Source organism: Manis javanica, chromosome 2 (genome assembly GCF_040802235.1).
Source record: "Manis javanica isolate MJ-LG chromosome 2, MJ_LKY, whole genome shotgun sequence".
NCBI classification, from domain to species: Eukaryota; Metazoa; Chordata; class Mammalia; order Pholidota; family Manidae; genus Manis; species Manis javanica.
The window spans coordinates 3,447,861-3,472,156 of record NC_133157.1 but is presented as its reverse complement, the minus strand read 5'-3'; the positions used below and the strand labels follow the sequence as shown (position 1 = coordinate 3,472,156).

General features: G+C 55.1%; 1 protein-coding gene and 1 pseudogene across 1 annotated transcript; one reads left to right on the top strand and one right to left on the bottom strand.

Moving 5' to 3' along the window:
* The first annotated feature begins 1,854 nt into the window (after nucleotides 1-1,854).
* Nucleotides 1,855-9,069, top strand: LOC118966898 (spermatogenesis-associated protein 31A5-like). Its single transcript, XM_073222158.1, has 5 exons — nucleotides 1,855-2,757; nucleotides 3,523-3,583; nucleotides 4,191-4,251; nucleotides 4,522-4,585; nucleotides 5,578-9,069. The coding sequence occupies exons 1-5, from the start codon at nucleotides 2,581-2,583 to the stop codon at nucleotides 7,396-7,398; spliced, it is 2,184 nt and encodes a 727-aa protein (XP_073078259.1). The 5' UTR covers nucleotides 1,855-2,580; the 3' UTR covers nucleotides 7,399-9,069.
* Nucleotides 9,070-13,068: 3,999 nt separating this feature from the next.
* LOC108398387 (protein C3orf33 pseudogene) lies at nucleotides 13,069-22,580 on the bottom strand (annotated as a pseudogene).
* Nucleotides 22,581-24,296: the final 1,716 nt, after the last annotated feature.

Sequence of the window (24,296 nt, the reverse complement as noted above, 5' to 3'; positions counted from 1 at the left end):
TTTTTTAACATCCTGAGGAAATGATGAAATGTCAGATCATCCTTTAAAGAAAAATTGATTTTGATTGACATCTGGCTTTTCAACAGCAACATTGGAGATTAGAATACAAGGCAATAACATGTTTAGAAAATCGAAAGGAAACAAGTTTTAAGCCTTTACATTCAGCCAAGGCCTTTTAAACGTGAGGACACAAAAACATGTTATCATGTTATCAGAAAATGAGACCTCAAAAGTATTGTCTCACAGAAATCTGTTTGAAAATTTTCTTAGAGGAAATATTCCAGTAGGAAAAAAAATAAACCTGGGAATATGCAATTAGGTTTGTGGAGATAAGGATTGATGTTAGTGATGTTTACTGTATAATAAAAAATACATGAAAATGTAGCATTTCAAAATAACCCAGAAGTACAGCTTCAGGAAATGTCCCCTTGCAAAAAGGGCCATGATGACGGAACAAGAACACTCAGAGGAGGGGAGCGGAGGCAGAGGACTTGCTTGGTTTGCTGAGATGATGCTGAAATCGACACACATGAGAAACTGAGGAGGAAATTCACCTGATAATGATATAGAACCATCACAATATAAAGAATTCCCAAATTCAAACAGGAAAATACTTGATCTGTAAAATGGAAGATGCAAAAGGTGCAGAAAAAAAGAATAAAGTATGGAAAATAAAGCATCGAATAAGGTGATAGAAATAAATCTTAATAGAACAAGTTAAATGAATCAAGGGAAAGATAGCTGGGCAACATTTTTAAGTGGCATAGAAAAAATCAGACAAAATATATTGAAAATAGAGTCATGGAAAAAATAAAGAGGTCAAATATGCATACAAAAAGGACCTAAGTCGGAATTTTGATAACAGGTTAAATTCAAGATGAGAACATCGTAAAGGAGGAAATGACATCGAGGCCACAGCAGCAACAGTAGGTGCAGAATGTGCTTGAGAATGTGCACATTCGTGACAATCAAACCAAACAAACTCGAGTGCGACTCCCACCAGGGCTGCAGAGAAACATTATGACCAGCGAGCTGGGGATACACATCAAGTCCACATGGAGCATCGAGACACCTTCAGCGCGTGGATCCCTCAGTGACCCCTGACCTACTGCCGCAGAGGGGACGGAGGATGGTATCATGAGGGGATCCACAGACGGCTCGAGGCTCCCCCTCTCTGTGGTGTGGGTTGGACTTGGCGCTTCAGTGGTGTGGAGGGGAGGGGAACAGAAGGCAAGGCTCCCCCAGAAAACAATATGCCCCCTAGGGATGTCTGACGAGGCTGCTCTAGCTGACTCAGCCCCGGGGCTTTGACTCCTGGTCTCACCCTCCACCCCGCAGACCTTAAGGGTCAGTGCTCACCCGGGGCCCTTAGCTCACCCTCCCCGGGTCCTGGCCTCTGGGTGCAGCACGTGTGCATGTCTGAACGTTTGTGTCCTCCCAGGGGTCACAGGTTGAAATCCTAACTCCTCGAGATGTTAAGATGTGGGGCCACAGGCAGGTGGTTCTCAGCCCTTGTCCGGGCACGGGTGCCTTGTAACAGAGGCCCCAGGAGGCCCCCGACGCCCTCCCGCTGGGACCCCAGGGAGAAGCCTCTGGCTGTGGGCCAGGAACAGGGCCGTCACTGGAGATGGCCATGCTGGGGCCTTCATCTGGGCCTTTCCTGCCTCCGGAGCTGTGAGAAGCACATCTCTGCTGTTTGTAATCTATCCGGCCTGTGGCATGACGTGATGGCGGTCCCGCTGGCCTAAGACAACACGCTTCAAACCTACACGGAAAGTGAGGACTATCTTCTGGCAGAATAAGACCCATCAAGACAGCATATGAAGAAAAAAATTTTAATAGATATTTGTGGATTCTTGGATTTGAAAATACCTGATTGGTTTGTGAAAAGATGACTTTGTGTGTGTGTTTACAGCAAGTCGCAAGAGTACACAATTTAAAGGCTAATTAATGCCATAATTTTAAATGCTACAGACTCACAAAAATATCATTTCAAGGAGTAACTACTTACAATTCTTTCATACTTAGATTTATGAATTTTGAATAATTATTTAAATTTTTGTGTCAGTCCATCTGATTGAAAATGGGACAAAGCACTATTCAAAATTCACAAATCTAAGTAAGTGTAAAATAAATTTAAGTTCTGTGCCTTGGCTTATACCGGGCATAAACGTTATGTGGGGAAGGTGAACAGAGGAAATCCTCAGTACAAATCCTGGAGCAATGGCTAAAATTCCAGGGTCAATGTAAGAATTTCAAGGTTTATGAAATTGGAGGGCCTCTAGTCAAGGTCTCTAATGGACCACGGGAACCAGATAACGTCTGGATGAATGGAAAAACCGTCTCTCTGACAAGGTGAACAGGGTTGGAAAGGGACCCAGAAGGCCCAGGAGTGTGCAGAGCCCTGTGGGACCAGACGGTGGGTGGGGGGCTGTGGACCCGCCTGCTCCTCCCCCGTCCCCTGCCCCGCCCGCAGGGGCCCTTTGTGACCAGGCCACCCTCTGTGATGCGGGCCTGCTGTGCTGTGCCCAAGCACATGCCCAGAGCCCAGTTGCTCGAGGGCAGCGGTGCGGATCAGACATGGAGAGTCCCCTCCTATCTCTGAGAAGCGGTCTCGCTACCTGGCTGAGCTCCAGCCCCACCTCCTGGGGGCCCGCGGTCACTGCAGGCATCCTGTGCGGACTGGGGCTGCTCCTCCTGCAGGTCCTCTTCTTCCCCTTTGATGCACCCTCACCGCCACCTAGAAACATCAGGGAGGTAAGGAGCCCTTGGCCCAGACCGGACGCAATGGGAGTCTCTCCTTTCCATGATCACTTCTGCTTTTGGGGGGTCAGCTGTAGAGGCTCCTGGGATGGGAAAGAAGAAGACATCTTTTCTCAGGAAGGAATCCAAGCTCCTCCTTCCAGGCATAAGCCAGGCCGGGCCCGAGTTCCGGCAGGAGGATCTCTCCCAAGATCCCAGACAGGAGCCAGGAGGGCCCGAGGGCTGCGGGCCAAAGCCCCAAAGCGGGGGCCAGCGGCTGCGGCCGAGATCCTGAGAATCTGACGCCCGCGGGAGGACAGGCCCCTGAGCACAGACCCACCGGCTGCCTTCCCGGGGCAGGGGTCTGGGGCAGGGGTCGGGGACGGGGCTTCGTCCAGGCCGACCCGGGGGCAGTGCTGAGCCCGCAGCGCCTCTGAGCAGGGGCGGCAGTGGGGCGCAGGCCTCGGGGGGCAGCGTGTGGCCTGACGGAGCTCAGAGGGGCCTGTGGGTCTGAGCACGAGTGTGTTTCCTGAGCAGAGAAATGCGGTGACGCAAGAAAGCCAGGGCGGGTCCCCAGCAGAAAGTCCTTCTTTACATTCTTCAAGGAAGGAAAGCGGAAAATGTTTTTATCTCCTTTAAAAAAGTACAAGAAGGAAAACCTCCAGGCCCGTTAATTAAATGTAGACAGTCCTGGTCACGGACTCTGAGGTCTGCGCCCCGTTTGTGAGCTGAGGGCACGTGGCCCCGCCCTGTTGTGATTCGGGTGTTTTGGTCCCACAGCCTCCCCTGGAGCCCAGGGAGAAGAACAGGTGGAGGAGGAAGAGACGCGCGGCTCTGAGAGGTGGGTGCCTGCCCTCCTGCCCTCCGCCCTGCCCGCCCCGGGGCAGCCTCCCTCGGCCCCGCCTGAGGGCCCAGCTCCTTGACACCCCTGAGGATGCCAGCGGCAGGGCCTGTCCCCCGGGAGTGGAAGCCCGTGGGGTGGCTGCTGGGCAGGAGACCCGAGCCGGGATGCTCCCCAGCGTCTGTGCTGGAGCAGAGCTGCGAGGGGCCGGAAGTGGGTGTCACCGAGCGCGGACGGGGTGGGCTGGAGGGGCCCAAGAGTGCCTGGATTGGGAGTGGGGGCTCCAGGTCCACGTGTGGCCGATGTGTCAAACTCCCCTCAGGAGCCCTCTAAGGTGGCCCTACCCCGACCCTGCAAAGGGTGGTTAGGACGGAGGCTGTGAGGGCCACAGAGGGTAACGGGTGTAGAAGCCCCCTTGCAGATGACAAAGCGTTCCCCAGTCACGAGCATTCCCATCGCCGGCAGGGACCCTGCGGCCCGGGACACCGAGGCTCGGGCCCCAGACACTGAGCTCCCCAGTCTCCCCTAAAGGGACATGGCACTCAGGCTCCTGTTAGACCCCTAGGTCCCTGCCTTCCCCACCACAATCGTGTCTTCCACTTCCCAGGCTGCAGAGTTGGCCTGCGACGACTGGAGGTGGCAAGCAGCCTGCTGACACATCCAGAGAGGTAATGAAGCTCACCCTTCCTTCTCGGGTCCTTCCTCCCGGGGCCTGTAAGGGGACTCCAGGGCTGCCGCAGCCTGCGGCCGACTTGGGAGGGGCAGCCGTGGGGACAGGGGTGGGGACAGTGCTGGGGTGTGGGACAGCAGGAGCACCATGAGGGCAGTGTGGGGGCTGTGGAGGCCATGGGCCCCAGATGCCCGCCCCTGCCTGGCCGCCTTGGCCCTCCTGGCCCTGTCTGCTCCTGGCCGCACCTTGTGCCTCCTGTCCTCCGCAGCCTCCTGAGCAGGATCCTGGACAAGAGCGGAGATCATCGGTCACGTCAGGACCCCCCTGGTGAGGTAGGCAAAGCACAGACGGCTGGAGCCCGTCAGCCATGCCGGGAGCTTCTAGGTGGCGTTTCTCCCACCATGTCCCCTTCAGCCTCCCAGACCCCCCTGCTGAAGCTGCCTCCGTCCCTGGCCGCCACTGCTGCACCAGGCCCACCGGCCCCCACATGTTCTGCTCATGCTCACCGCTCCCCGGGTGCCTCTCAACCGCCAGAGCTCTTCCTTCCCCTGGACCGCCTTTCACCCCAGCCCCTTGCTTCTCCCCCTCCACCCCCATGTCCCACCCTCCGTCTCTGACATCCTCCCCTGCACCCCTCCCCAAGACTCCACTCGGACTCTTCCTCACTGGGACCCAGTGGTGCTCCCACGGAGCCCGTACACACACTCCCCTTGGGGAGCTTCTCCTGCCCCAGCCATCTCAGGCCTTGGTGTCCCCGTTTCGGCCCTGTCCTTGCGGCAGGCGGCTGCCAAAGCCTCAAGCGTCTCTCCTCAACACCTCAGAGGGTGGGTCCCAGACAGTGGCCGCATTCCGGGGAGACCCAGGCATACACACACCCCTAACTCCCCTGTAGCACAGAAGGCAAACCAGAACAGCTGCCTGGTCCTCGGCAGCTCTCAGATCCCAAAGTCTCGGAGGGCCACGTACAGCACACATCTGACCAGCTTTTCTGGGGTCTCCCTTCCCTACATAGCGAATCCCTTGGGGCCACTGTCTGGACCTCTGAGCGCCCCTCCAGCACCACAGTCTCCATCTGTTTTATTCCATGTAATCTCAAATTGTTACCCAGTTCAAATGCAGGCTACATTTCCCCACCGTCTGTCCAGTCCCAGCCTCCGTCCCAACTGGAGTTCCCGCCTCAGGCCCTGATTCTGTGCTTAGATCGATTGGAGCCCCCAGTTCTGACTCATGTCCGTATCCCAGCCTGTCTCCAATCCCCCCTCCCAACCCTACCACCGTGTCCACACCAGATTAGGGCCTCCGAGTAACTTGCTCTACTTTGCAGAATAAGCCGCAATCTCTCATCGCGCCTGAGACTCGACACCCAGAACGGCCCACGTTGCAGAAGCAACCAGAAGGTCAGCGGGCTCGATCCTCTGGAGTCGAAAGGCCTCAGGAAGTGTGCAGCGTCCCTACTTCCACCTGTCGGGGACTCTCTAAGGGATGGAAACCCCGTGTGAACACCTGCCACGGGACTCCCCCCCTTGAGCTGTACACTCGGGAGATGCTGGAAGCGCGCACCAGAAGGCTCCGGGCGCAGCACAGGCGGCGGGTACTCCTGAAGGTCGTTCAGGCGCTAACTGTCTATCGGCTGAGGAAGACCCGCGCCTGGCCCACTCTGCAGTCGGCCTTGGCCGCCCCAGGCACCTGTGTGTCAGGCGTCCCCACGGGACTCAAGTTTCCTGACTGTGTGGGGAACCCCCCTCAGGCCTTCCCAGGAGAGACCTTGGAAACCGAGGAGGCAGCTTCCACCGCGGGGAGGCCTCTCCTCGCCCGCTCACGTGTGTGTGTGGAAATGGTCTGGGGAGGGAGCCCACTGGGTGATGACTACAGGTGCCCCACATCCTGTCCTATTGGACAGGAGGGCAGGCCACCGAATCAGTGCCCCACACTCAGCGACACGGGTGGAGGCTGTCCGAATGGGACTGTGGAGCAGGCCCAGAGGGGCAGCCCGGAGCTGAGTCCCTGTTCAGCAATGGCCAGGGATGAGGTGAGAGAGGACAGTGGGGGACAGGCCTCACAGGACCCATGTGGGATGGTGACGACGCTGGAGGTGACCTTCACATCACAGTCTTTGAGGGCCACAGAGGCTAGGGAGGCCACGGCGCTCCCACCTCTTCAGCCACAGTCCAGAGTCACACCGGAAGCAACATCTCAGGACTTAAACGAGGATGCAGGGATGTCAGAAGCTCCAGGGACCAGGGAAAGTCCCCTGTCCTGTGTAAAGTCTGTTTCCCTGTACCCAGGAGAACCATGTTCCAACACAGAGGCTGAGAGTGAGCTGAAGCCCAAGGTGAGGGAACCATCGCAGAACCACCCTCGACACTGTCCCCGACACATGCCGCTCATCAGAGCCAACGTGGCTTCTCCAGTGTCCCCATGCCGTCCCCAAAGCAGGCCTACGGGTGAGCACGAAGAGGGGTCTGCGGCACTGGGCCCACGTCAGGCTGTGACTGTGAGCCGGCCTGCCCGGGTCCGGGGAGCAGTACACTCCGCTGGGACCAGATGCCCCCAGTGCCCCCCCGGGGAGACACAGAGGCCTCCGGAAAGCTCCTTCGCTGCAAGGCTGATGCTCTTCTTGCAGAGCATAAAAGGCAAACAGCGCTACACTCTGCCAAAACCGAAACTGTCACCAGTCACCGCCCGGAGCCAGGGGTCATTCGCAAGAAGATCAACTGTGGTGAACGCGGATGCTGAGGCTCAGGCGGTGCTGAGAGCGGGCAGACAGACTTTAGAGGAGAAAGTGGCAGCTCTCCGTGGCCTTCACGCCCCAGAGTTAAAGGCCCCAGTACATGCGTGTCACCACTCCCACGGGCAGCCTGGCTCCCCCAAGCCAGGGAAAGTTAGTCGTGTACCGTGCGGCCATCCACCCACCCAGCAGGGCCAGACTTTTCCAGTCAAGGAAAGGCAAGGCAGACACCGAAAGCCCTTGGAACATGTCACCTTGAACAAGGAGCCACTGGACCTGAGGAGCTCCGCTTTCTGGTCCCACAAGAAGACTTTGTCTTCACCAGTCAGTCGCTGCCAGGGTGGACCCGCCATGCAAAGTGTCCCAGGCCAACAGCGACACTGCCCGCAGCACTGTCCTCTTCGCAGAGGTGTCTAGTCTGGGCAACCACAAGGTGCTCTCAACCGAAAAAGACTCACGCCTGGCCCATTCTGCAGTCGGCCTTACCCCACCCCCAGGCACCTGTGTGTCAGGCATCCCCACGAGACTCAAGTTTCCTTACTTTGTGGAAAAACTCCCTCAGGCCTTTCCAGGAGAGACGGTGGAAACTGAGGAGGCAGCTTCCACCATGGGGAGGCCTCTCCTCGCCCTCTCACGTGTGTGAGCGGAAAAGGTCTAGGGAGGGAGCCCACTGGGTGATGACTACAGGTGCCCCACATCCTGTCCTATTGGACAGGAGGGCAAGGCACCGATTCAGCACCCCACACTCAGCGTCATGGGTGGAAGCTGTCAGAATGGGACTATGGAGCAGGCCAGGAGGGGCGGCCCGGAGCTGAGTCCCTGTTCAGCAATGGTCAGGGATGAGCAGAGAAAGGACAGTGGGGGACAGGCCTCCAGGACCCCTGTGGAAGGCGACAATGCTGGAGGTGTGCTCAGCATCATGGTCTTTGAGGGCCACAGAGGCTAGGGAGGCCACGGCGCTCCCAGCCCTTCAGGCACAGTCCAGAGTCACGCTGGAAACAGCATCTCAGGACTTAAACGGGCATGCGGGGATGTCAGAAGCTCCAGGGACCAGGGAAAGTCCCCTGTCCTGTATGAAGCCTGTTTCCCTGTACCCAGGAGAACCATGTTCCAACACAGAGGCTGAGTGAGCTGAAGGCCAAAGTGAAGATACTGACGCAGAACCACCCTCGACACTACCCCACACATGCCGCTCATCAGAGCCAACGTGGCTTCTCCAGTATTCCTGTGCCGTCCCCAGAGCAGGCCTCCGGGAGAGCACGAAGAAGGGTCTGTGGCACTGGGCCCACATCAGGCTGTGACTGGGAGCTGGCCTGCCCGGGTCCGGGGAGCAGTACACTCCGCTGGGACCAGATGCCCCCAGTGCCCCCCAGGGGAGACACAGAGGCCTCCGGAAAGCTCCTTCGCAGCAAGGCTGATGCTCTTCTTGCAGAGCAGAAAAAGCAAACATCAGGACACTCTGCCAAAACCTAATCTGTCACTAGCCACCGCCCGGAGCCAGGGGTCACTCGCAGCAAGATCAACTGTGGAGGACGCGGATGCTGAGGCTCAGGCGGTGCTGAGAGCGGGCGGAGACTTTAGAGGAGAAAGTGGCAGCTCTCCGTGGATTTTACACCACAGTTAAACAAACATCAGAAGGAAGTCCAAGCCCCAGTACGTGGGTGTCACCACTCCCACGGGCGGCATGGCTCCCTAGAGCCATGGAAGACGAGTCATACACCCTGCAGCCAGCCAGCCACCCAGCAGGGCCAGACTTGTCTGGTCAAGGAAAGACAAGTCAGACGCCGAGAGCCCTTGGAACGTGTCACCTTGAACAACGAGCAGCTGGACCTGAGGAGCTGCATGTCCTGGTCCCACAAGAAGACTTTGTCTTCACGAGTCAGTCGCTGCCAGGGTGGACCAGCCGTGCAGTGTCCCAGGCCAACAGCGACACTGCCTGCGGCACTGTCCTCTTCGCAGAGGTGTGTAGTCTGGGCAACCGCAAGGTGCTCTAACCTTTCCTCATTGTTGTCTCTAAGAAAAAATTCAACCCTTTTTCTCACTAGCATATCCAAGATATTTAAGTCTCCCCAATAAACACGTTTTTTTCCCTCATAAAAAGGTAGTGTATTGGCTTCTGTCTGTGCTGTGCTCATGACGCGCTGTGGCTTCCAGAGGGGAGGGCAGGCAGGGAGGGGTGTGGGGCCTGCAGGACCGCTCCTGACCCTGGGTCTCTTCCTTGCACCTGTTTTCATAGCACAAACAACAAAAAACAAAATGCGGAAGCTAACCTGCGAAGGTCTCACCCCCTTCCGGGCTCTATTTCACTGCATTTCTTCTGCTTCCATGCCACGTGGAACTCCAGGCTGCTGTGGAGGGCAGGTGTGCAGAGGCATTACAGAGCTGGGCATTCCTCTCAGGCTCCGGGAAGATTCAGAGCCCCGGGAGTGGACGTCTGGGAGGGCGTGCTGGGTGCCGAGGTCAGAAGCAGGAGAAACCTTGCCCCTGGGTCTCTCGGTGGGGAACAGCTGACACCTGCCCTCCGGAGCCCCTTCTCTCTCTGACGGAGGCTGGACTGGGGGTCCCCGTGAACCCGACATGGTGTCGCCTCAACAAACTGGATGTGCACCCACCCCCACCCCTGCCTTTCCCACACTGTGGAGCAGCATCAGCCAGGGTGGCACTGTCAGCTGGTGCCCGGTGGGGCATGGAGCATCATGAAGGCTGCACGGCCGTGGTCGCCCCTGTCCCGAATGAATGAACGGCCATGCTCAGGGCTCACCCACCTTCCCCTGCCAGTCTCAGAGGAGGAGTTCTGGAATGAACTAAAGAGGGCCTTGAGTGTGGGGGGGGTAAAACTGCAGTATTTCCAGAATCCCTCACCTGGCCTTAGTCTCTCTCCATGCCCCATGGCAGCTTCTCGCAGGCTCTGCCACAAGGCGGGGGTAGAGGCTGTTCTCCCCTCCTGCTGAGTGACTGGCCTGGCCCCTGTCAGCTGCCAGGGATCCCTCCGCAGAGCCTCTGGACCGGGAGGGTGGGGAGGTGAGCCCGCCATGACCGCCCGGAGGAGAGCGAGGGCTTCCGCCTGAGGGGCCAGCGGAGCCGGCCTCACTGTGAGCAGGGAGCGAGTTCCTCCCGTGGACGCTGGAATAGCCTTCCCGTCACACTGGGTCATTCGTCCCGGGCCGGGAGCAGGGCTGCCCCCCAGAGCCGCAGCACGGAGTGGTCACCTGACCGCTGTGCACTGTGGGTCTCTGGGAGGGAAGAACCGCAAAGGCTGGATGCGAGGAGGGAGGTGCCCACGAGTGTGCAGAGAACACGGAGCCCCCTGGGGTCCCACGGCCATCTGCACACCTAGAGGGAAGGGGACGCCAAGAGCTCAGGGGCTCATTCCAGCCCCACCCCGGGGTCTCCACCCTGCTCCAGCCCCGGGTTCCCAGGCCTAGCGAAGCCACCATTAGGTCGCTGGCAGAGGGCCAAACTTCTAGGAGGAAGCGACTCAGAGCAGCTCATCCCTTCAGACAGACACACACACACACACACACACACACACACACACACACACACACACACACACACACACACACACACACAGACTCTCCGGTCTTTCACCAGAGGCAGCTCTCTGTGTCACTGGCTGGATTATGACCCTTTGAAAAGCTCGCTGGGGACTTGAGAGTAGCTCCTACCGTGGCCCATGCAGGACCAGGACCCCGCCTGCCCTTCTGTGCAGACAGCCCTGCCTCCTGGGCTGGCCCCCCTGGGTTGTCCTTTTGAATGAGGGAGGTGTGGCCCTACAACCCTAGGTTTCCGCAGACCCGGGCTGCTCTTCTGCACGCCGCTCCCACATTTCCCAGCCTCCTGTGGTCGTCATGCCCTTGGCTCCGGGCCCACCTCCATTCTGAAGACCCGTGGTGCTCACAGCCACCAGGCAAACTTCCTCCTTCAGCCTGAGCATCAGAAAAGATGTGAAGGGAGCCACTGATGTCAAGAATGGGAACCTCCAGTTGCAGCGTGTGACTATCCCAGTGAGGAAGCAGACACGTCATGATCCACGGACACCAGACCACGGCATTGAAAGCTGCCAGACTTCAGGGCAGGAGCCCAGTGTGCTCTGATGCCTTAAATCTGTGCTTAGAGGGGAGAGTCCAGCCGTGCTCTTTGTGCCAGGCTCGCCAGTCACTCTCACCCACGGGTACGTGTGGGGGGGCCGCCCTTCACTGTGCCGAGGTGTCTGGCCCTGCGCTGAGCCTCACGGCCCGAGGACGCAGCTCCACGAGAAGTCTGAGTGTACGGACTGCGCAGCCCCACGCGCCCTTCCTCAAGGCAGCCCTGACTGTGTCCGGCCTTGAAGCTTTCGTGCAATTCCTCCAACTGGCTCATTGGTTCCCACATGACGTGTCTGCGGGCCTGTTTCATGGGCTCCTGTGGAATCAGTGGATAACTGAGATCTTAGCAACACTCAAGGGTAAAGCACGGAGGCCCAGCAAGAGGCCTGCTCAGCAGGAGCACACGTGCCCCTCCTGCAGCCGCAGCGGTTCGGACACGAAGCGCTCCTGCATGTGGAGAAGAGCAGCCGCACAGAGAAACACAAAGAAGCCCTCATCGGGCACTGCAGACCAGAAATGGACACAGCTTCATACACATGAAAACAGGCTCACTCTTCCCACGATGTAGCCACGTTATCAGGCCCCAGAATTTGAGAAGACTGCTGGGGCTGAGTAGGAATGGGAACTTTATTCATTGCTGAGGGGGATCAAGGCTGCCCCCACCCGAGGCGGTTTGGCTGATTCTGTGGAAACGGCAAAGGGACTGGCGCTCTGATTCAGCAGCCGGGGCAGGGCCTCCGTACTGGTCATGTGCATGTGTGGTTCACTGCACCTGCTTCATAGTAGCAGAGGTGGGGACCCCATATCCCTTCCAAGGGGTGGAGATGTGAGGGACCCCACCACAGGCACAATGCAACATTGTGGGGAAAATTAGGGAGATGAGCTCAAAAGCTCTTTAGACAGTGACCTGGAAATATCTCCCCTTGGTCCTGGCTGCTGGCAGGGCTGACTTCCAGGGGACAGTCCCTCAGATTTGCTGGCCTTCAATCACCTTGAGAAGTAGCTTCATCTGTGTGTGGTCAGCACCCTGGGCCTTGTGGCCACTGGAGTCAGACACCAGAACTTCCGGCATAGGGGCCACTGAAAAGGGGGGCCCTAGCTGACCCGGGGGAGGTGGTGTCTAGTTATCCCAGTAAACCCGAACCCCGGGCCTTGGGGCTACCAGGTGGAAGGCAGACCCTGGGGAGTCCTCCTTTGTATGTCTCCGAGGATCAAGACCCGTTCTTGGGTAATTCAGGATCAGGTATCCGCACAAGCCCATTTCGTGGAAGGCAAACCTTCCACGGGGCAGGGAGGGGGCAGGGCGGGAGCAGCTGCCTGGGGATGATGGGTGGCTTGGGTGCTCAAAGGACCCCACATCTCCTTCACTACCAGCCCACTGGGCAGGTTCTGAACTGCTGGACAGGGTCACCAGGCCACCTGCTGCTCCCTGCAGCTGTTCCTGGCTGAGCAGCGACACAGCCTGTGACCTGCAGCCTGTGGGACTGCACCACAGCAGCTCCATGCAAGCACGGACTGCGCTTGCTCACTGCCGAGCTCACAGGCCCCAGCTCAGGGAATGCACGCGGCAGCTCTTGGCAGGTTAGTGGATCAGTGGGCTCCTTCCAACCTCTCTGTGGTGTGGGGGCTGTGCCTACACAGAGAGACTGAGCCGCAGACTCCTGAGCTCATTCAGGCAGGCCCACCCACCCTCAGTACCTCTGTCCACCCCGGGCAGGCTCCTAGAATACAATGGTGACCCCAGTTACCCTCTCTGCCCTTGAAACTACAGCCCAATGGGTTGGACAGCATCTCCCCTCAGCAAGCAACTGGGGGTGCTGCAAAGCCCATCCCTCTCCAGCGGGAGATCTTGCCCAGGCCGTGGGGCTAGAGCTGGCTCCGCCTCAGCTTCAGAGCTCGAGCAGCCGAAGAGCAGGTCCGGTACCACCTGTGCACCTGCTCAGGGGCCCACGGCAGAGCCAGAGCCCCTCCAGCTCCAGAGCAAGTGTGTGTGATGGGAAAGGGTTGGCCCCTAGGGTCACTAGGGCTGGTAAGCCCCAGGAATCAACACCTGAAGACCGGGGCCAGGACTGCAAGAATGACAGAGAACAAGCATGCTTGGCGATTCGACTACAAAAACGAAACAACTCAAACTTAGGATGAGGAAATGTGGCCTATGTTTAATGAGATGCGGGTAGTTCTAATCATAGACATGTACTAATTCTTAGAACCAGCACAGAGTAAGTCCAGTGCTGATTGGCTATTGGGACCCAAACTTTCTGACCAGCGGGAACATACAGCGAACATCTAGAGGCTCAGACTTGCCCAAGGGCTCTGGGATCCCAACACTGAAACCTTTCTCCCTGGAAGCCTCTGTCCTCTCATCGTCCTCATCTAATGCCTCCTCTTTCACTGCTCGAGGCTCCCCGGTCAGGCTGCCAGCTAACTGTCCACACCCTCTGCAGAGGCTGCCCACGTCCCGCCCTCGGTCCTGGAGCTCCTGTCCCTCTCACAGGGTCTGCCAGCTCCCTTTGCTGTCACTGGGCACCTTCCTGGACCATATCTCCCCTGATGACCATGAGCCGGGTCTTCTGCCTCCATCCGCCAGATGATGCTCAAGTCCAGAAGAAGGTTGGACGATCTGTGCAAAGTCACAGCCAGTGTGGAACCTCTGCAGATGTCAAGTCCCCAAAGCAGGCAGGGAGTTGGGGGCGATTGGGAGCAAGTGGTGTGTTTGCAGACAACCCCAGGAAGCCTGAGGAGGGCGTGGAAGAGTGAGCCTGGACGAGGGGGCCTTGAAGAGCGAGGGCCAGGGTGAGCATCGGGCTCGGTCTCTGTGCAGCCAAGGTCCCACCCATGGGGCTGTGTCCGACTCAGGGCACAACGCATCTGCTCTGAGGCTGGCACCAGCTGCAGGAGACAAAGCAACCTTGGGGTAGAAGGATTTCTCAGGCAGGGAGAGAGGCCTGGGTGCTCCAGGGGATGCTGTTAGCCTGCTGGGGACCGGCTTACCTGGCTGCAGGTGGACTACGGTGGGCTGAGGGCACAGCTGTGTGACATAAGCAGCGTCTGCAGCTGGGATCTCTACACAGGTCCCACCCTTAACCCAGAGAAAGTCTTAACCAAGTGTGGCCCCAAACCACCCCTCAAGCCCACATTTCCAATTCTTCCCACTCCCCTCAAGTCATAAGAAATTCAGGGCATCTTAACTGGTGTTGGATGCCCAGAGACGTTTGTATTCTGGCCCCGATGGTAGCAAAGATCTCAGGGCTGTGCTTCAAAAGTAGCAGGAGGCGGGGGTCCCAGGAGCTTTCTGCAGCAAGCTTGGTGCTGTGCGCCTCTGCTGTCCGACCCACTCTCCTCCTAATGTCCCCCAGCGGACTCACCCTCCAGGTCCTCAGATGGCTGACACGCTGGGCCTTCGAAAGGTGTGCAGGCTGGGGCAGTAGGACTTGTCAAATGCAGGAGGAATTCAGATCCTCTTGCCAGAGGCCATGATCACCCTGGACAAGCTGGAAGAAAGCGTCCAGGTCAGGACCTGGCAGAGACCCCACAGGCCTCTGTGAGAACCGTGAGACCTGAGGTGCTGGGCCCAGGGCAGCTCCTGTCCCCCAGACTCCCAGGGCGACAGCTCTGCTGGGTGGGCAAGCCTGAAGGCAGGGATTCCCTGTCAGGGGTCCCAACGGGCTGTGTGCACCGGTGTGAAAGCCCCAGCCCCTAGGGGTTCTGGGGGAAAGTAGCCACCTCAGAGTGGGCTGCTGTGGGAGGAAGGCTCTGCAGCTGCCCGAGGTCGGGTGGGGCGACAGAGCAGCACACGGGGCAGGAACGTCCCAGCCAGAGCGGGACAGGGAGGCCTGGATGAGGGCGCGCACACAGCCCAGGCTCTAGGAGGCTGGGCGCACTGCAGCCTCTGACCCACACGAAAGGCTAGGGGGCTCTGGCTCTCCACCCACCCTCGGCCCTGTGTGAGAACTCTGTGTTTGCATCCTGGGGCTTCGGGCTCCAGCCACGTCTGCTCGTTTCAGCACCCTGTGATGCAGCTCCGCTGGGCAGAACCGAGGAGCCCTGCAAGCCCAGCCCTGCAGGAGCAAGGGCATCCAGGCAGCGGGCAAGAGCCTGGACCCGAGCTCGGGAGTCCTGGGGCTCCTCTGGGATGCACCCCATCAGCTGCACCGGGGCCTGCGCAGGGACCAGGCACAGCTGGCTGCGCAGGTTGGGCGGTCAGCCCCTTCTTCCCCAGGATGGGGCAGCTGTGCTGGCAGGTCGCAGGGCAGGAAGGTGGGAAGACATGTCCAGACTCAGGCAGGCGGGGCTGGGGGTCCACTGGTGGGGCCCTCAGGGCTCAGTACAGAGACAAGAAGGCTCAAGCAGGACAAACCAACCCAGAGGGGATGGAGAGTTTGAAGCCAGGGTCCCCAGAGAGGAGGGACGGGACAGCCAGGGCACCTGTCACTCACCCCCAGTGGCCCTGGGCCTTTCAGCTGCTCCTTGGAAAATACAGAGGGGCAGGACATGCATTAGAAAGTCTCTCCTTGTCCTTCCCGTAGTGTTTAGTGTTGTTCGGTTGTGCATGGACATGGCATGTTTGATGTGGCTCATCCACGCCAATCACGTCGATAGAAGAAAACATGAAGGGTATTGTCTGAAGTCATGGCAGTGATTCACTAGCCACCTTGGGGAAGGGACTTCCTCAGGACCCCCAGGTGAGGCCACTGCACCCTTCCATCGAGAGGCAGGTCCCAGGGGCCCACAGCCCCGCAGCACCACCTCTGACCACGGACCCCGGCCTCAGGTGCTCCAGGTATGTCCTGGCTCCAGACCCACAAAGCCACAGAGGAAAAGGCACAGGGACGCTTGGGGACCTGGTCAAAGGGCTCCTGCCCCACCCATGGGATGTGACCCACATGTTTGGCCCCAGGCTGATTCAAAGGCTGCACCTCCTCAAGGAAGCCCTCAGGACGCTGCACAGCACTCCTCCACCAGTGAGGATGGGGGCTTTGGGGGGGCCACCTCTCCAGAGAAGGAAGGGGCTCCCAGGCACGAGGGAGACACTGTGCTTCCCATGTGACCTAGGAGCTTCTGAGGTCCACCCAGGAAGGACCCACAGGAACCCATTAGCCCCCACACTTGACACCAGTCAACCGAGCTTGTGTTGCTGCTGACAGGGACCCGGGCAGGTCCTGCCGTGGGCAGAGTGGGGAGTCACAGAATGCACACGGCTGCCCCTAAACTGCCCTTCAGACCCACACAGGGCAGCTTTGGTCTACCTGGCCCACAGGACGCCTGCAGCGCCCACCTGGGAGGCAGGCACCCTCCCCGGGGAGGTGAACGCATAGAGGAGGGGCAGGGCTGGCATCCTGAGAACAGGCCGGCCTGGACCTGGACAGAGCGGAGACACACCACGAGCCTGGAGGAGGCTGCGTGCCCTCAGGCAGGAGCCACGTGGCAGCCAGAGGCCTGCTCTCCTGCCAGCTCAGCACCCTCCATGCACGGCCGGGCTGCCGTCTCTATCCTGCCACAGGGCCTCCTGGCCCCAAAGGGTCCCTGCACCAAACCATCCCTCTTCCCGCCAACCAGGAAGGCGGGCCGGACCTTTCCAAGGCTCTTCCAGGGAGAAAGTAACGGAGCCACATCCTGCCTGCCCCTTGCCCTCCCCACCACTCTGTGCCCTCCTGGCCCCAGGCCTCCCCCACCTGGATGAGCAGCCAGTGAGGGGCCTGGTCTCTGCTGCTCAGCTGCTGAAGTTTCCAGGAGCGTTTCCTGGGGAGGGTGTCTTGCCAATGGGTTTCAGCTCCGGGCAAGTTCACCATAGATTCAGTGAGACCACAAAATGACCATGGAAAGTTCTTGGGGTGAAAGGGTTTATACCTGACATTATCCCATTGGTGGCCGGTCAGTCACTAGAATCCCATCCAGTCAGAGTGAGTCTGCAGGCAGCAAGCCGGTCTCTGCCCATGGGCCTCTCTGTCCCCCACAGCCATCTCAGTCTCCGTCCTAGGCACTGCCACCACTCCAGCCTCTGCTCTGCTGTAGCCCTGCAGCTGTGCAGCAGCCGTTTGACCACCCTGTTACTCAGAACACTGGGCGGAGCTCTTTATATAGAGTCAATAGCAATGTATTGCCCACACGTGTGCAGTGAGCTACCTGACCAGGGCCAGGTGAGAATCCTGGCCGTAGGAACCTTCACTTTATCCACAGAGGGGCAAGGAGAAATTTGAAGGTCATGCAGAGGGGCGAGAGAGCAAAGAAGACATTCAAAAGGCGAATGTGCTCAACAACCCATGGAAAGCTTACATGGAAAGATGCTCAACATCATGAGTCAATAGGGAAAAGCAAACCAAAATGTGGATAAAATGAGAGTTCCTGTGGCCAGGATTCTCACCTGGCCCTGGTTGATTAGCTCACTGCACACCTGTGGGCAATACATTGCTGTTGACTCTATATGAAGAGCTCTGCCCAGTGCTCTGAGTGCAACACTGTGGCAGGACTGCAAGGCTGCAGGAGAGCAGAGCAGAGGCTGGAGTGGTGGCAGTGCCGAGGACAGAGGCCCAGGGGACGGCTGTGCAGACAGACGGGCCCAGAGGCAGAGACCAGCTTGCTGCATGCAGACTCGCTCTGTGGAATGGGATTCTAGTGACTGACCTGCCACCTGGAAATAAAGTTGGGTATAACCCTCTCACCCCAAGAACGTTTTGCTGTCACTTTCGTTGGTCACATTGAATCCATAGCGAACTTGCCCGGGGCTGAAACCCATTGGCAAGACACAAAATCACAGGGAAACACCTTACTTCCAAGAACTTGGCCCTAACAAGTGTTGGTAGAGGTGTGGAGGAATTGGAAGCCTCTTCCGCTGCTGATGGGGATGTAAAATGGTCTTTAAAGTCACTTTGGAAAGCAGTTTGGTAGTTTCTTAAAATGTAAACACGTATTTACTATATGACCTAGCCATTCCACTGCTAGGTATCCACCCAAGGGAAATGAGAACATACGTCCACACATAGACTTGCACACAGATGTTCACAGTAGTGTTGTTCAAAAAACTAAAATGTGGAAGCGACCAAAATGGCCATCAACAGGTGAGTAAGCCAACAATGGTCTAGCCACTCAGAGAAATCTTTCAGCCATAAAAAGGAGTGAAATACTGACACATGTGACAACATGGATGAGCCTGGAAAACATTATCCTGAGAGATGGAAATTGGATGCAACAGATCACATTCTATAGCCTGTATTTCATACAAGTGACGGTGCCTGCCGTCGAAGTTGAGCAGTCTGAAGGGGAGGCGTGGAGCTGAATAAATGTACAACTCACTCTGAGAGGATACCCAGTCAAGCCGGAACGTGACGTATAGCCTTTATTCTCCTCTTTTTATACACACTCAGAAGGGGCAGGTTAACCAGGGATCAAGAAACATGTGCTTGAGTGATGACATACTTTTTTACAAAACAAGCGTACTCTGTCCTCAGAACAGAGTCTATCTCAGCGCACTCAGACTCAGCAGCTAGGACTTGTTATTATTCTCAGCAAACTCCCTTATCCCTGACCGTTCTCTCACCCCAGTCTCTCAGCTGGCCTCTCAGTTCCCTTCAGGTTTCAGCTGTCCCCAACAGACAAGCCCCAAAAGGTAAACCTGTAGAGACAGACAGTGGGTGTCTGAGGTGGGTGGAGGGCAGATAAGGACAGGGATAGACTATGAATCGGCTTTAGGGAGCTTGGGGGCTGCTGGGAAAGTTCTAATGTTCATTATACATCCCTGTGAACTGACTAAAAATAATCGACTAGTACACTTAAAACAGGTGACTAGGGTTGGTAAATGATAGCTCAATGAGGCTGTTCAAGAAGAAAAGTTGCCGTCTTCAAGAGCTCATTGGCCTCAAGCTAAAGAAAGGAAGTGCTATGTGTGTTCAGCTGGGCTCAGTAAAGACTGATTTGAAGTCACGCCCCTGGTGAGACACATGCTCCGTGCTTTCCTGGGCATCGGTGGGACCTGCCACCAGGAGAGGAGAGCCAGGGGCCGCGTGCTGCCATTTTGCAGAACTCACATGCCTGGCCTTGTCTGTACACCAGGCGCTGGGGGTGCAGGACTGAAGCACCTCCTAGGAGCCACCCACACGGCTGTCAGGTCACCGCACACCCAGCTTCCCACCTGCCAACTTTACTGTCACCTCCAAGGCTCTCCATGGCCCCTTGCTGCCCCTCCTAGGCTGGCTCCTTTTCCTCTGTCCCCTGCCCTCCTCTCCCCTAACACTCCCGACCGATTTCTGGGATGGCCCTCTGTCTCCTGTGCTGGGTCCTTTCCCTGGAAGGCTCATCCCTGATGTTCACACGCTGGGCACCCTTCCGTTCATGTCTCTGAGCCACCTCCTCACCTGGCTCCCTGTGGCAAGCATCCTTCCCAGCCCCAGGCTTCCTGGAATACAAGTGCTTAAAATACTGGTTGAATGAATGAACGAACGAACGAATGAATGAATGAATGAACGAATGAATGGAACCTAAGGACAGGGACTCATCTGCCAGGTCTCTCAAAAGACCCGAACTTCTGGATCTTCAAGTTTACACAGGGTCACTCACCTTGCTGGAACCTCAGGGGTATGGAGACCACTGGCCAAGTTCCTGGTCTTTGAGGGTCGCAGAGCAGGTGGACATTGGCCCCTGCAGACAGCACAGCACCTGGGCCCAGGCAACGCTAGGAGGGACGGTGTGTTCTCTGTTGTTGGGGTGGCTATTCTGCAGGTGTCCACATGGGTCAAACCTTATCGAACTGCACACTTTTTGCGTGGCTTATTGTATAAAACCTGTAAAGATGCTGTGAGAGGGGAAACAGAAATCACAAAACAGGAAGGAAGGACCATGAGGGTGGATCAGGGACGGTGGCCGCGCACTCCCAGCGGGCGAACGCTCTGCAACGGGCCTGGGCTGCACGCCCCTTCCTGCCGCTTCCCCACGGTGTGACCCGGACTGTGCCCGAGGCTCCCTCCCCGGCTTCCCATGGGTGAGCTGCGAGCACTCACCTCTCAGAGTGGCCCCAAGGGCCAGGGACATAGCTGGGTCCCGGCTCAGAGTGAACTCGGATGACCCCCGAGTACTGCTGAAGGTGGCGACCTGACTTAGCACCACACCCACACAGCTCTTTTCCAGACTTCCAGACTCTTCCTCCCTTACCTCCAGGGCAGCCAGTCCTCCAGGCTGTCCTCCCCCAAAGCTAGGTGTGCCCTCTATTTCATGCTCTTCTGAATGCACCAAACACTTCCCTGCCCAACCCTGAACATGCAAACAGCACCCTAAATTAACAGAGTATTTATCCGCTGCGGCCCTTCAGCCCCAGTTCTGTGTCCCTTTCCCAGCCCTGTCGCAAACCAGCCTGCACCGGGCATACGTGACCTTGCACTCAGCTTGGCTTCCCATTGCACAGTAAGCGTTTGAACTGCCCATCTCACCTTCCCCATGCACCCCTGCCTGCTTGCCCGGCCTGGAGCAGTTCTAGACAAAACCAGGCTCTGGGTGACAGCGCCAAAGGGCAGGGCTTGCCAGTGCAGTGAGCAGCCCCCAGGCCTCCTCTGGGTGCCAGGGCGACTGCACATGACTCCCTGTGGGTCCCCAGGCTGTCAGTTGAGAATCCTGGATCTGGAAGGGCTGGGGTTGTAGAGTGCAGGGGATTGCTGGTGTGTGCAGACACCCGCCGGCCCTGCCTGCCAGTGCTGAGCATGCAAGGTCGGGAGGCTGCAGACCTCACCTCTGGCTGCCATGGAGGCGACTCTGAGGGCGACAGCCCAAGGTCACAGCGCTGGGCATCTAGCCCAGCATCCGGGGGGGGCACTGGGTGTTGCAGGTGTGGCCCTTCCCACTCGGGGACCCGGGACCCATTCAGCAGCTTGCATCTACAGCAGCTCTGCTGTGGTCAGGGTCCCACTGCGTCCCCACCACGCCCTTCCATCTGCAGCCTCCAAATGTATAATGACACGCTCCACCATCGTTAGAGTATCATAGAGAATAGTTTCACCGCCGTTGAACTCTGCCTATTTGTCCCTTTCCCCGCTGAACCCCAGTAGTCACTGATCTTTGTACTGTCCCCATAGTTTTGCTTTTCCAGAAAGTCATATATAGTTGGAATCATTCAGTTTATAGCCTTTTTATGTTGGCTTCTTTCACTTAGAATTGTGTACTTATGGTTCCTCCATGGCTTTTCATAACCTGTGGCTCATTTCTTTTTTTTTTTTTTTATAAAGAGAGTCCTTTATTATAAGCAAGCAAAGCTGACAAAATTAGAAAATATTCCTTTTAAACAAAATTAAATATGGCTTCCCAAAATAACTAAAAGAACACTATTTGGCCAATCGTTAAACTCTCTCTTCAAATATTAGCATGACATGTATATCCTTCAACTTGGTAACCTTTTATAGAATGTTCCATTTTTCCTAAAAGCATATTACATGAGTCATGATTTGTTTAAACTATTCTGATATTGCATTTATATTAAGCATCTCTGAAATATTTAAATACTATTAGAATGCACCTTTGATCACTGATGAAATTTCCATTTCAACTCGATGAAACATATCCATATATTTACATATTTTGCTCCTTTCAGAGCACATCACCTCCAGCCTCTTGGAATATCTCACCCTTTTCTACCAAAGTGTATGCGACTCACAAGTTCTCTGAACTTCAGTATTAAGGAGTAGTTATTTATGTTGTCTTTCCATGTTTTGTAAGTCCATCTAAATTTGTCATAACTTTCTTATTTAAAGTTGAAATTTGATTCAATTTTTAAAAAATAACTGTCTTTTTTCCATATTTCTCTCCAGGAACCTTTGAATTTTTCCAAGTAAGTTTCCTTTTCAGATTCTTCCATATTCCTTCTCCTTTTTTTAAGGCTGTTAATTCAGCTTTAAATAAGTTTCTGTGAATTTTCCAATAGATTTTAGAATCATAATTTAGCCCTTCAACAAGGACAACTTTGCCAAGGCCTCTTCTCAAAATTTCTTCATTCAGATTCACACTAAAATATCTACCCTTATTCACTAAAAGATAGCAAAACAGTGCTGAATTCTCCCTTCCAAGCAGTTGAAACCATAGTAAATGGGAAGGTTTTAGCTCTTTTTGCAACCGCACCTTCCCAAATTCAGTGAGTTCTATTCCGGCCAATTTAACCAGCAAAACACCACATGACTTTTTCTCCAAGAAGGTACAATAGGTAAAGTCATGGGAATATGCTTAATTTCTAGACCATTCTGTTATTCGGCATACTCGTCTCTGTAGTTTAACATTCCTTCTTATAAATTCTAGTGGAATATCTGAAGAACTCATAAATGTTGATGTCACTCGAACACTTCTTGTAAGTGACATTACTCCAGCTATGGTGGTGACGGCGCTGATGTTCTGGGCATCTCAGATGTCCCTCCCTTGCTCAAGCTCCTGTGGCCTCTCGCTTCACTTACAAATCAAAAAAACCCTCCCCAGGCCTACAGGACCTTTGTGCCGCGCCTCCCTCGGTCTCCTCTGTCCCTCCCTGCAAACTGCGCCCCCCACCATGTTCCCGACTTCCTGCGAGCCCGCCTTATTTTTTTTAATGCTGAATAACCCTCTAATGTCTGAATGCACCAGCACTTACTTATCTGTTCACCTACTGAAGGATATCTTGGTTGCTTTTAAGTTTGGGCCATTATAAATTAAACTGTTATAAATATCCAGGTGCAGGACTTGTGAGGACATAAGTCTTCACTTAATTTGGGTAAACACCAAATGCTGGATCATAAAAAAATGATGTTTAGTTTTGTAGGAAGTGGGCTGTCCCATTTGCATTCCCACCAGCAATGAATGCATTGCTGCTATTTGGATGCTGTATTTGGAGTCAGCTATTTGGGGTCTTTTGTCTCTCCACATAAACTTTACAATCAGCTTATTAATACCCAAAAATACCCTGTTGCTCCACATCCTCACCAGCACTTGGTGATGTCGGTGTTCTGAGTTTTGGTCATTCTAACAGGTGTGTACTGATACCTCATTGCTATTTTGATCTGCAGCTCCCTAATGACAGATGGTATTGAGCATATTTCATGTGCTTATCCACCACCTGCATATCTTCTTTCGTGAACTATCCACGTATTTTTCCCATTTCTTATCAGGTCGTTCAAGTGTAACTGTTGAGTTTTGAGTTCTTTGTGTAGTTTGGATAACAATCCTTTTACCAGATATGTCTTTTGCAAATATTTTCTCCCAGTCTTTCTCATTCTCTTGATGTTGTCTTTCACAGAGCAGAAGGTCTTTATTTTAATGACATTCAGATTATCAATTATTTCTTTCATGGATTTTGCCTTTGATATTGTGTATAAAAGAATCATCACCATACCCAAGGTCATTTACATTTTCTACAATGCTATTGTCTAGTTTTCTGGTTTTGAAATTCACACCTGAGTCAATGACTCCTTCTGATTTAATTTTTGTGAAAGGTGTATGGCCTGTGTCTAGGTTTGTTTTGCACGTGGATGTCCAGTTATTCCAGCACCGTTTGCTGAAAGGGTGATGTTTGCTCCATTGTATTTCCTGGGCCCTTTTTCAAAGATCAGTTGGCTGTATTTATGTGCGTCTGTTTCTGGGCTCTCTATTGTGTTCTGCTGATCTGTCTGTCTACCTTTTCATCAATACCACACTATCTTGATTGATGTAGTTCTCTCATGTCTCTAAGTTGGAGAGTGGCCTCCGGCTGTGTTCTTTTCCTTCAACATTGAGTCAGCTATTTGGGGTCCTTTGCCCCTCCACATAAACTTTACAATCAGCTTATTAACACCCAAAAATAACTTGCTGGGATTGCATGGAATCTGTACATCAAATTGGGAAGAAGTGACATATCGACAACACGGAGGCTTCCTATCCATGAAGAGGGAATCGCTCTCCACTTAGTTCTTACTTGGTATCTGTCAGTTTTGGGATTTTCCTCTTGTAGCTCTTATACCTGTTTTGTTAGATTCATACCTAATATTTCGTTTTTTGGATGCTAACGTAAATGGTAATGCGTTTTTAATTTCAAATTCCACTTGTTCATTGCTAGTATGTAGGAAAACAACTGACCTTTGCATGTTGACCTTGTATCCTGCGACCTCACTACAATCGCTTCTTAGTTCTGGTGTTTTGTTGGTTTTTGTTGGGTATTTTACATAGACTATCATGTCATCTGCAAACAAAGACAATTTGCATTCTTCCTTCCCAATCTGCATACCTTTTTTTTCCTTATCTTGTCTTACTGCATTT